General features: G+C 39.4%; 1 protein-coding gene across 7 annotated transcripts in view; it reads right to left on the reverse strand.

The window, feature by feature from the left end:
- The window catches only part of SULF1 (sulfatase 1), a 120442-nt gene that overhangs the window by 23994 nt on the left and 84249 nt on the right, over positions 1 to 12199 (reverse strand). For all 7 annotated transcript variants that reach the window (XM_032709352.1, XM_032709185.1, XM_032708936.1 and 4 more), the window contains 5 exons: positions 9246 to 9396; positions 8069 to 8244; positions 7376 to 7504; positions 7057 to 7113; positions 5948 to 6077 (listed from right to left, as the gene is read on the reverse strand). In XM_032709352.1, coding sequence (XP_032565243.1) covers positions 5948 to 6077; positions 7057 to 7113; positions 7376 to 7504; positions 8069 to 8244; positions 9246 to 9396 — 643 coding nt within the window. The remainder of the gene's footprint in view (positions 1 to 5947; positions 6078 to 7056; positions 7114 to 7375; positions 7505 to 8068; positions 8245 to 9245; positions 9397 to 12199) is intronic.

Here is a 12199-nt window from a genome sequence, read left to right on the forward strand (position 1 = left end):
TTTTTATTCCTACTCTGCAGCTGGTCATAAAGCTGACCTATACACATGTATGGTCTGTGATATTTTTTTTATGAGAACATAGATACTTGAGCCAAACCAGACTACACCTAATAAGCCCCATTCTAATTTCCTTTATTATATTATCTGTAAGCTGATTGATGGCAAGTGTTCTTTTAGGATGACAAAGAGGCATGCTTTTGACTGAACACTGATATGATAATGTGATAAATATGAATCTGAATAATAAAAATCAAATTCTTATGCTAGGTTTTTAAAGGGTGAAGAATATATTTGAAATAAGAGTACAGACTACATAATGTGCTTTTTGGATTAGAGCCAGGAGAATCTTGCACATTTACTGCAGGGCTGATGTTTGGATTCAGCAACATGTCCCCAGTGACTACCTGTAAAGCCCCAGATCACTGTAAAATACACCAAGACCTAATCTAACTACAGTCTCACTGTACAGTTATCAGGCATTTTCTCCAAATGAAACATTATTTCCTCAGGGTAGTTTTGGGATACAATTCCTCAGGAGGAAACACACTATTATGCATCTCCAAAGCTGAGATGCGTGAAGAAAGAGCTCTTGGAGGGTGTGGCTACAACATTATACCTGTCTAGCACAGTTTGAGTAAATGGGTGTGCATGTCATACCAACATGGGCAGCACGATGCATTTTTCCGTTCTGCCCATTGTCAGTGCTCATTGGAGCTGGCACCAGACCACAGATCTTTACAAGTTTCAGACATTTGTTGTTCATAAACTGGCAGGTAGTGCTGAGCAGATGGTAGGAGATGTACGCCCGTAAAACATACAGACCTGTGTCTGGGTTTCGTTGCTGAGTCATCCAGCCTAAGAGCTGAAATTTTAAACACAATGCTTCACAGTCCTTATTTTGGGAGGATGGTTCTTTTTTTTTCCCACTGGGAAAATTTTAGAATAATGCTGTGGTTTGTGTGATTTTTCTAAGAGGATAAAAATGCATGTTTGGCTATGGATTTGATATTGTTTACAAATAATAGATTGAGCAGTACACTGGAAACAGCCTATTGGTCACAAGACCTCAAAAGGTAACTATGATCTGGGAAAGACTGTTAAGTCCCAGAAGCCAAAATTATGCCTCTGGAAAATTCCTATGACTCAGACTGGTAGAGAGAAAAAGAAAAAATACTTATGAATTAATTCAACTCCTTAATTACACATTTAGGTAAGGGAAGAGAGAAAGAAAAAGTTTAAATGAAAACACAGTTAACATGGTTTTATTTGATATTTGCTAAGTATCCAGAAGAATTTCATGGGTGAGAAGATGGAGTGAGTTCAACAAAAATAATCTACCAGTGGATTTAAGAGCAGCTTGCCTCTAAACCTCCTGAACTAACATATATTCTCATCTCAGGTTATTCCAGTGGAAATCTGAGAAGAGATTTGTGTCACGATAAGGTCATATTAATCCAGAGAAACATTTGTTCACATGCTATTATTTCTGCTCTATTGGAAAACTAACAAAGCTTTAGCTACAAGTTCACACTAATTCTTTCCCATTTTAAAACAATAGCAGGGATAGCAATGCTGCAGATGAATCGATATTTCTGCACTGTGTACCTTATTACAGTAAAGCTGAGAGGATAAATATAAAAATATCCTGCAAACCACTTAAGTGTTAAACCCCATCAATATCCACTGCTAAACCAACCAGGCCTAATCAGGTGACCTCAGTAAGTCACAGCATGTAAATTGCTGACAAATTTGGCACATAAACTATGAAGGAAGCCTCCCATTCCCACCATAATTTCTTGAGTGTTCTCTGTGATGGGGAGGGACTGCAAAGGAAACTTTTACCCTTCTCCAAGCCCTGAAGCTGAGCAGAGAGCCCCTTTGCAGGAAGAGTAAACCTGGCCTGGGTGTGATGGGACTGCCTGTGCTTTGGGTGAGCAAAGGTCAATAGCTGGGTCAGGGCGGGAGCTAAAATCTAGTCTATATCCAAATATGATATGAGCAGGTGACCCATAACTCACTTACAAGATGGACAAAATTAACGGCACTTCCCAAGTTGTGAAGCTGAGGAGGAAGAAGAAAACATGAAATCTTCAAGTCCGGGTACTAAGCAAGTGAAAAACTGAGAGCATGTGTTGGAAGGAACACCTGGAGGTCATTTGGTTCATTCTCCTCCTCAAAGAAGTAACAAAGTTATTAGGTTTTGGAAGCATCTCTGGATGGACTTCCCACAGCCTCTTTGGGCTTTGGTTCTTAATTATGCTTATGGTAGCACATTTTTTTCCATGCATTTAGTTAGGCTTCCCCTTGCTGCAGCTTGTCTCTTGCTGATGACCATTTTGCTGTGCACCTCCAAGAAGCGCCTGGGTCTGTCTTCTCTCTAGTTAGCCATTAGTTAGTCAAAGAAAACAATTAGATTTCCCCTTTGCCTTCTGCTCCCCCCCCCCTCCTAGTATTTCCTCACCATCTCAGGGGTCCTCCACTGGACTTGCTCCAGCTTACTGAAGTCCCACTGCTCATGGAGGTCCCAAACCGAATGCAGCACTCCAGCTGCAGCTCACAGGCACCAAGGAGAGGCAGGTGCTCACTTCCCATGACCTGTTAGCAGTACTCTTGCTAGTGCAGCTCAGCAGGCCTGCTCCTCTTCTTGGCAAGGGCTCACTGCTGACCCAAGTTAATGACTGCCTGAACATAACTCAAAAAGTGAACATATCCAATGCGCATCTCATTTCTGATGTGTTCTCAAGGAGGTGATTGAACTTTTGGAAACTGTCCTCCAATAAAGGGGATTATGAAAAAAAAAAGAAGGGGACAGTGCTCTACATTGAAAGTACTGCAATCTGTCAGTGGGGCTAAAATACTAAAATACATTAAAAAAACCAAGGTGAAAGTAGTTTATATGATACAGATGTCCAACATTTTCTCTTTCTTCGCCTCATATTTTAAGTTTATCTACTTTCAGATAGACATTGGACATTGAAAAATTAAAAAAAATTATCTTTACTATGCCAGGTTCTTTTCTTTTTTTTTCTTTTTTTTTTTTTTTTTTTTTAATAGAAAATAAGCTGAAGCTGTTATCCTGAGTACCACATCCTTGCAGATTTTGGAACTAGCAGGTCTCAGGATCACACCTTGTTTTTATACAGGAAAAGCTAATTTTTTTCTTTTTCACTTCCTCGTGTTCTCCATTTCAAATAAACTAAATATTGACTTAAGTAAATTTAAGTTAAGAAGAAGCTCTAAATGTACTAGACAGTACATTGGTGTATTAATTCCCCAAATGTTTATTCTTAATTTCAGACATTTAGCAGCAATTTCCCACAGATCAGTAATTTCATTATTTAAAAATCTGGCAGCAATCACTCATTCTGTGAAGGCAATCTTAATTTAACAGACATTAACTGCAATTGATTAGAGTAAACGTAGGAAGTATTATAAACCATAGTAATTAAAATGATTTTTTCTTTATATGCACCTATGTAATTGAAATTAGATATAATAATCTCAAAAGACAAAGCAAAGTTAAGTTCCACATAACAATATTTCCTCTTTCTCTTTTCCAAGCGGTGCAAAATAAGTAAGGCAAATCTGCTGGAGGAATCTCGTAAGTGCACACTGGAACCCACCTGTATTAAAGTAAAATTATTTGACCTATTATCTTTTGATTTTTTGAAGACCTTTTCTACATGGAAAAAATCCTACAGACACTTATTTCACATTGCAATGCCTCACTGAAGCTCGTGTTATTTCAGTGTTGTATGCCCTTACTATGTTGACTATGTTGACTTCCCTGTGAGCACCTCATATAATCCATTCCTGACAGAGAAACTGCCTCGCTTCTCAAGGCTGGTGTGAGGGCAAATGGGGTGGGAAGAGTGGGTCTGTGCACCAGGGCCTGAACAAGCCCCCAGAGGATGCGCCACCACCCTTTGTGGCGCTCTGTCTGATGAAAGGTTTCAGTAGGCATGTTTAACTTCAACATCACTGCAGAAAGCCTTCAGGATATTAGAAGTACCAGGGACAAGTTTTATCTATTTGTTTAAGAAAAATAGTTTATACACTCCAATGCCTAGGTCTTAAATTGGTCTTAAAGAGGGCAGTTCAGCCCTGTCTGTCATTCTGCTGTGAGGGATGGCTGCTGGACTCTGTGGAGCCAACATATCTTCTGCATTTAAAAGACCTTGATGGGAGTTTTTAGGTGCAAGACCTGCTATTAAGCACTGTTGCTATCATAACCTCCTTGACGACTCAAGCCCTTTTTCCTTCACCCTTTGATCAAATGGGATTCACAAATATGGGATGGTCTACTGCCCTGGGCTGAGAACAGGGCTGTGAGCAGTGTTTCCTACTGCTTCAGGTGTGATATCTGGTCAGGACACTTAACCTTTTCTCTTCACATGTGGAAAAGTAAAGTTATTCCAAACCTGGATTATGGAGAGGTAATAAATATAAGGAATAATTGCAAAGAAAATATTTTGGTACTTTAAAACTAAACATTTTAGCGTCTAACAGTCTAAATGACTTCATTGATCTCCTTCAGTTTTTATAAAATGTTCAGATTTTCAAATTTAACCTCTGTTTACAATGGCAGTGCTTGAACTTCTGAGAACTTTGCCCTTGGGTGAGACGGTGTTATTGTGTATACCCCTTTCAAAAGTGGCTGCATTTAAGCAGCATGTGTGAGGTGAGAGCTGTGACAGAGGACCTGACCAAGGATGTGCCAGCCAAAACACTAATCCAGTCCAATCTGATTAACCAAGAGTTACTGTAACACTTTAATGAACGAGAAGGGGCAAGGTAGGGACGGGAGCATTTCTCTCAGCCCTCCAGTTTGCTGTGCAGAGCTCTACCTGCAAAGCACCATGGGTGGCTGCGGAGGAGAGCAGAGCATAGTGAAGGCTTTATGCCCTCCTTCCAAACAGTCTACCAATATTTCAGCGCCAGGTCTATGCCTGGCTGCAGTGGTCTGAGCAAACATCTGAGGGAAAAGTGCAAGTGCCTGCCTGGGAGAAATCACCTCACACTTCTCTGGGAAGGTGTGTGGGGATGGGGATGGAGAAGGAGGACAGCGAGGCAGGCACAAGCCACTGCCTGGGGCCCCCAGCATGTGCCCCAGCATGGCTGGAGGGGGTGTCAATGAGAAGGCATACAAATCCCTTACATATCTACCCAGTAAATTCATCTCTATATGTTACCATAGGTATAGCATTAATTCAAAATGTATTGAAGAGAATTTGGAGTCAGACTCACTGTTTCTTAATTTAGCTCTCTCTTTGTATATGCACTACAGAGCTTAAGGTGTAAGCATAGTAGTCATGGGTGCAGTAACTTCTGGTTTTATGAGCAGGCAATTAGGCCGTTGTATCAGAGTCAGGCATTATACTGAAATAATTAAGGCTACAAGAAGAAAAAGTAATGCTTGGATATGGGTATCACTGCCTGAATCCTTTGATTAAAGGTGTTTATCAAAGGATAACACCTTTATTAAAGGTGTTTCAATAAAAAAACAAACATGAAATCACTTGTAACCTTCGGACTAACCAGCTTGCTTCAGTAGTTCTGAACTAGCCCAGGAAGTACAAGCTTTCACTGCTCAAAAAGCTTCTTTCCCTTACTCATAATTATCACTGAATAATCTTGCATATTTAGCAATACACTGAATCAAAGAAAAAGTAGTCATTTCATGTTATGTTTGAGCATGTGAGTTCTACCATGAGACCTATACTGAGACAGTGAACTACGGGCCAGTCCTTCAATACCTTAAACAGGATCACTGCTTAGAGCAACTATAGTGTCTGGTTTGTTTGGTTGGTTGGTTTTTTTTGCTAGAGAAATTCACAACAATGATCTTTTAGTTATCTTTCAAATGCCATATTCTTCAAATTCTTTTGATCCGTAGTGTACATATTTTCTTAAGGTTCTTGGAAGACTGCATTTACTTGTTGCTTACCTGTCCTGGTTGTTCACAGGCTGTCTGGTATCTTGCTTGTTGGCATAATTCTTTTACTCTCTCATATTTTGGTAGTTGATTAGACTGCTGAGTGTTTTTGCTGGATTCCTCCTTCTTGCGCAGAAATTTGCTTACAAAAAGATAAAGTTGAACATTTTAGATACATTCTTCTAAAGTCTTAAGAGGATGAATGTAACTTGAAAAGCAAAGCTACTTGAAGGTTTACTGTCTTCTCGGGGAAAAAATCCCCACATTTCTGTTATGGACCTTTGATGAAGGTCAGGTACTGAAAAAAAGGCTCAGGTGATTGGCTGAAAATTGCCTGAAGAGAAACAAGGGTTGCTAAAATATGTCAAACTGGTACAGTTCATCACCATTTATACATCAGTGCGGTTTCTTTCACAAGGCAAAACTCTGAAGCAGGGAGTTGAAAAACTCAGCTGAAGACACAATAGGACTTCCATACGCAGCACTAGCTTGGCTGTACCTTATATATTACAGTGTGTCTTATATGCACTGTTTCGTAATACATCACACAAGATTTCCACAATCTGTAAAGTCATAAAGTGCCAAAAGGTAATTGCCATAAAATTTTTACCCAGAGAAAATTTTCACAACAACTGGCAAGGTGAGAGGATCTAAGGAGGTATCAGTGAAAAGAGGAGCAGTTATAGTCACAAATCTCATTTAAACATAACTCTTTTCTTAGCTGCAACAAAAATGAGGAATGCTTCCAGCCTATGATGGAAAATACAAAATCACTTGATAAGAAGATTCTGCACAGCTGGACTTGAAACAGAGATTTGGTAAGAAAATAAATCAGATGATGGCATAAGTGGGCACGAGCACAATGTTAAGGAAAGAGGCTAGGAGAGTTGCCAGAAAAGCATGCTTTCAAATTTCTTCCAAGGTAGGGATTTGGAAGCATAGCACCTTCCAAAGGCAGTGGTGGGAAACCAGGAAACAAGTCAGGCCTGTCAGTTTGCTTGCAAAATTTACTACTTCTCTGACCATAAAAAGGAAGAGGAGAGACCAGAAAGGAAAGCATGTACAAGAGAGTGTTCCCAGCAGGCATGCTCTCCCAAAACTCTCTCACCCCTAATAATTACCCTCTTTCCACCAGAAATGTGTCACGCCAAATTTTGGTCTTCTTGTTCGTTCGAAACCTGAAAGTAAAATAATAATATTTACTGCTGGCACTTATGTATAGCACTGCTAGTGTTAACAAATTATTTTTGAAAAAACAACTCTCCACTTATATATACACCTGCCATTTTATAGACGTGCTATTTAAGAGACTCTTTGAATAGGAAAGCTGTGGTCGTTGCCATGACACAGCTCATTTTCACAGAGTCCCTTTTTCCACTCAGTTTTTGATTTACTTAGGTGTTTGCTTCTGAACTGGCTAAAAACAATGTTGGGGCCCACCTGTTTCCTGGTCTCTCCAAGTCTAGAAGCTTTAGGACAGATTTGCCATCCATATCTGGAGGTGTGTCAAGTCCTGCTATATCCAGAATTGTTGGAGCAAGATCAATATTCAGAACTATCTGAGGCACTCTGCAAATCAACAGAAAAAGTCAAAGTTGTCATGCGTTTCATATGTAAGTCTTCACATTCTCTTGGAAATAGAATGGTAATTAATGTTTATCAGGACTTTGAAGATGTAAAGCTCTACACAAGTGCTAAGTTTAGAAACCCTCCTTTGAAGTCTACAGCTCAGAATGACTGGCCAGTACTGCAGACTGTCATCACAAAGAAAAAGCTTAGCACAGTAAAACAAGGAGGTGCAGCAGCCACACTGCTCTTATCTCATTGACAATGAGGGCATGATGCCATTCATTCTGATAAACCATAGGGTGAGCAGTAAAGATGAGCACATAGTTTTTAAAAGCAAAACCCAGAGTCTAACACTACATGACTACACATTACACAATTTCCTCATCTCCTTTATAACTTATTCATAATATGCAAAGTGAAAGACCTGCCTCTTTATGAGACTCATTGCTTTACGATAATAGGGCATCCTTTATGAAATTAAGTTGGACAGAGTGATAATTACATGCTCTATGAAACATTTTACATCAGGCTCAACAGCTGTGCTAGAGACACAAGAGAACGTACACTGATCCCGGCTCTACACTTGGGCCACGAATAAAGAAAGGAACTCGAATATCAAAGTCATACGGCATTGACTTCCCCTTGACCAGTCCAAACTGCCCAATATGGTAACCATGGTCAGCAGTGTAAATAATGTAGGTGTTCTCCAGTTCTCCCATCTCTGTAAGCATTTGGTGTAACTGCAACACAGCACAGAAAGAACTCTGAGTAAAGTGTAGCAAAACATGTTTTGTGCATAATCATGTATAACAATCATTTATAAGCCTTAAATATACAGAACCAAACATGGCATCAATGAGGTTGCTTACACAGATGTTTTCGGGATGGGCATTTTTACATCTTGTCTTTACTGTGCTGTTAAAAAAATCAACTTACAAGTTCAATTTCACATTTGACACAGGGGACAAGTAAACAGGTCCAGAAAATTAGAATAGAAAAAAATACAGTAATAATGGCGTAGTTGCATTAGTATGTCCGAAATTCATTGTGTACTCAGAGCTTGTGAAAAAAGTCTGCTACAGCTTTAGGGGAAAAGGTACTCAGATTTGATTTACCGTGTTAGTCTACAACTTTCTCATTCCTTACACTTGTGGGCTTGGGAAAAGGCTGTAAATTTTTATTAAAGTTTAAAGAAATCTCTCTAGGGGAAGATCTTTGGTCATGGTGCTTGATTTTGGAACAAAAAGTCATACAAAGTACACCTAATAGTTCATGTATCATGTTACCTATAATTAGCTGTACACTGCATTGCCTAACTTCTGCAAACACCAGTAGACTGACACCTGAGTTGCTGTGATTTGCCAGTTCCCAGATTTCAGCTGAAGGACAAACTTTGAAGGGAGTGTGTGAAATGAATAGAAGTTGTCATCTGTGCACCTGTGTCTATCCATGTGTACACACACGTGATGCATCTTCTGTTAATACCAGGCTCTATATTAGGCCCAGCGATTTTTCCGTTTAAAAAAATCATCAGTTTATTGACCCAGCAATTAAAAAAGAAAGTTAGGAGCTCAGCATTATATTGCAGAGAACCAGAACTCATTTCTGCTGGGGATAAGTGGAGTAATTCCTCATGGAACAATGACTTTCCCTGGAATGTGGTTGGTGAAGGTAAAGAATGAATGAATGAATTTAGTTACTGACTAATAAGATTGTATTCAGAGTAGTTTCTTGAACTCACTCTTTCCATAGAGTCGTCAACTGACATCAGGGTCTGAAGTCTTTTGCGCTGCAAGACATTTGTAAACTCCATGTGGATGGGCAGCATGGGCCCCGTGTACTGCATAATCCAGTGCTTATCCATGTTTGGTGCATAGTTATAGCTGGGAGTGCTGGAGGAAAAGAACGGATCTGAAAAGTTGTGCAGCATTACAGGCATCAGAGGAAGGTGGGAACTCTAGCACAGAAATAGCCAACAAGCAGTTAAGTAACAAATTCCATGTGATATTTGACAAATACCAACAAACATCACTTTAGTGGCTTCCAAGCTTCATTGGTTCATGCATCACTTCCTCAAAATTTTTTAACCACTTGCTTTCTGAGCTTTCTTTCAGACTCAAAGATCACTACAAGATCCATGTTAATATATGAGATATGCCAAAATGTGTTACTCAACAAATCTGTAATCATTAAAAAGACTTATCTGAATGATGCATCCCATAAAGATAAGCAGAAAAATTAAGAAAGTCAGAGATCAAAGAAAAATGCTTCCCTTTAATATTAAGGTAAGCTGCCCTGATGCATCCTGTAGAAAAATTACCTATAAACAAAACTCAAAGAAAGATATTTTTCAGTAGTATAGAGAAATTTAGTAGTCAGTACCAAGAACACCACCAGTGTTATCAGTTTTCAAGATGCCCCAAAGAGTGAAAACACTTTTTCCCTTCCCATCACCACAGGTGAGTGCAGGCATTACCAGGAGCCTGAGTGCAATCCCTCCAGGACTGAGTTCCTGGGCGTAGGGTCCTGACAGGAGACCATGTGGTGGCCTTGAATGAGAGAGCTGAGAAAGTGATGCAGCCAATGCTGTTCCTCCAGATCCATGTTCAGTCTCCATTACTTGCCCTTGGCCCTCATCTAAGCTATGTCCCGGTGTTGTCTAGTGGTGTGGTAGACATGCAAATGCCACCCATACCAAAATAACAGTTATTCATACCTTAAATTCTGTTAAGGTACTATTTTTTCAATGTGAACGTAAAGCACACTGCATTACCAGCATAACATGACAACAATATTGAGCTAACACTGCTATTGATACTAGTACTAAGAAGAAGTAAGGGCATATCGTCCTATCCAAAGCAAAGAATGATGCTTTTGGAGTTTGCACAAACATTGAAGGAAAGATTTAAGAGCAGTGTTCTATCCATAGCCAGTGAATTTTTGAAGGATATCATATAAGAAAGAAGAATATGTTCACAGATACACCGCCATAGAAAAAAGGTACTGCAAAAAATATGCCAAGTAAATTTGCTGTACAGACAAGCAGGTTACTAAAGCTCTCCATCGATCCAGTTTTAGTACTTAGCATACATGCTAGATATAAAGGTGAAGTGAAATCAAACAAAACCTAAGTATGAGCGGTTTCCTTCTCCGGGAAGAAGGAATCTAGGCTTTGTCATTTTGATTGAGTTCTTTGGCTGTTATTTTTTTCCTGTTTCTAATACACTGCAGTACGTAGTACATGAGTTGCAGCATTACATTTGAAAAATAGACATAAATAGAAAGTGAAAAAAATGCTGTTGTGTTATTAGGTTAATTTGATTCTTGTGATTCTCTTTTCAGTTTATAATAAAAATGTAATTCAATATTAATTTACTGTGAGTTAAGGTACATTTTCCCCATTGAAATATTTAAGTGTAGTTGTCTTTTCTTCAGAGGTTGCACTGAACAATATCAACACTGTATACTGATTAACTTAAAGTCACACCTTTGACCAGTCCTTTGTATTTTTTAACATGGTTGTATGTGATCACAGAATAGTGGAAGCAGTTGATTTTACTGTATCAGATATTGTATGATAATCTATAACTATATAATCCGAGGATAAAAATCAGCTGAAAGGATAACATAATAGACTTATAGTCAACTGCAATAAATTAATGAAGTCCACATTTTAAGTGGAGACCATTTTCTGAGAATTTACATAGAATTTGAGAAGTATGCCTCTAGTACACGCAGCTAGTTTTGACTAACCTACTTAACCATTAGCCTCAAGGAAAAGAGAAGTGAGACAACAGTATCACAGGATTTTTCAAACTTTGGTAGAGATTAAGAAGTATAAAAAGGTTGGTTCCTTACTTAGCAAAGACAAGCAAAAACTATAATTCCTTTTCTGCCGGAAATTCTTTTATTTCATGTTGAAAGGTCAAAGTTTTTGTAATTTCCCATGGTTGAAGTCTGACTTTTAAAATGAATACTGCCACAAAATTAATAAAATTTATCCCAGGAGCACAGCCCTTGTGTTGTTGGCTAGCCAGCAGTCCTAGCAGAGGGACTGATGGAGCCCCAGACCTTGAAGAAGCAAATCTTAGGAGTTTTGGTCACCTATCAGTTATCAGGCACACTGACAGAAGAGGATACTTCCAGTGCAAACTTTCCTCTGTTTTTTGGAAGTTTGTCAAACGAGATGTTTTCCCATGAAAGAGCTCAATTTTGATTAATCAGCATTTTCTAGTAAAACCCTACTTTTTTCAGTGGAGTCCTGAGTGCCACTGCCACAGAGGGATGAGGTGGCTGTGAGCTATGCTCAGCCGGCAGCACCGTGACAGCCTGCTGCTGTGCCAGGAAGGAGAGCCAGCTGCTGAAGCAGGCTCAGGTCTCATGTTCCCAGGCCATTGTGAGAAGCCTCCTCCACATAATGGATAATCTTTAAAAGCAGCACTCAAGGATTTAGCAGGGCAGTTAAAACCTTTCACAGACACTTTACAAATGCATTTTGAATTTTCTGGGTGAGAAATGCAGCAGGCAGAGAGTGAGCAGAATTTTCCTCCCAGACAACTCAGGGAACAGGACCTTCTGTGAAACATCCAGTGTCACTGGCTGATGGATAAATGTGAAACAGGGGTCCAAAGTGTCAGAAGAAGAGTACTAGGGAAGAGACAGAAATGAATTCCAACACCCCACAGCTTGTCTGTG

The sequence above is a fragment of the Chiroxiphia lanceolata genome, chromosome 1 (assembly GCF_009829145.1).
Source record: "Chiroxiphia lanceolata isolate bChiLan1 chromosome 1, bChiLan1.pri, whole genome shotgun sequence".
NCBI classification, from domain to species: domain Eukaryota; kingdom Metazoa; phylum Chordata; class Aves; order Passeriformes; family Pipridae; genus Chiroxiphia; species Chiroxiphia lanceolata.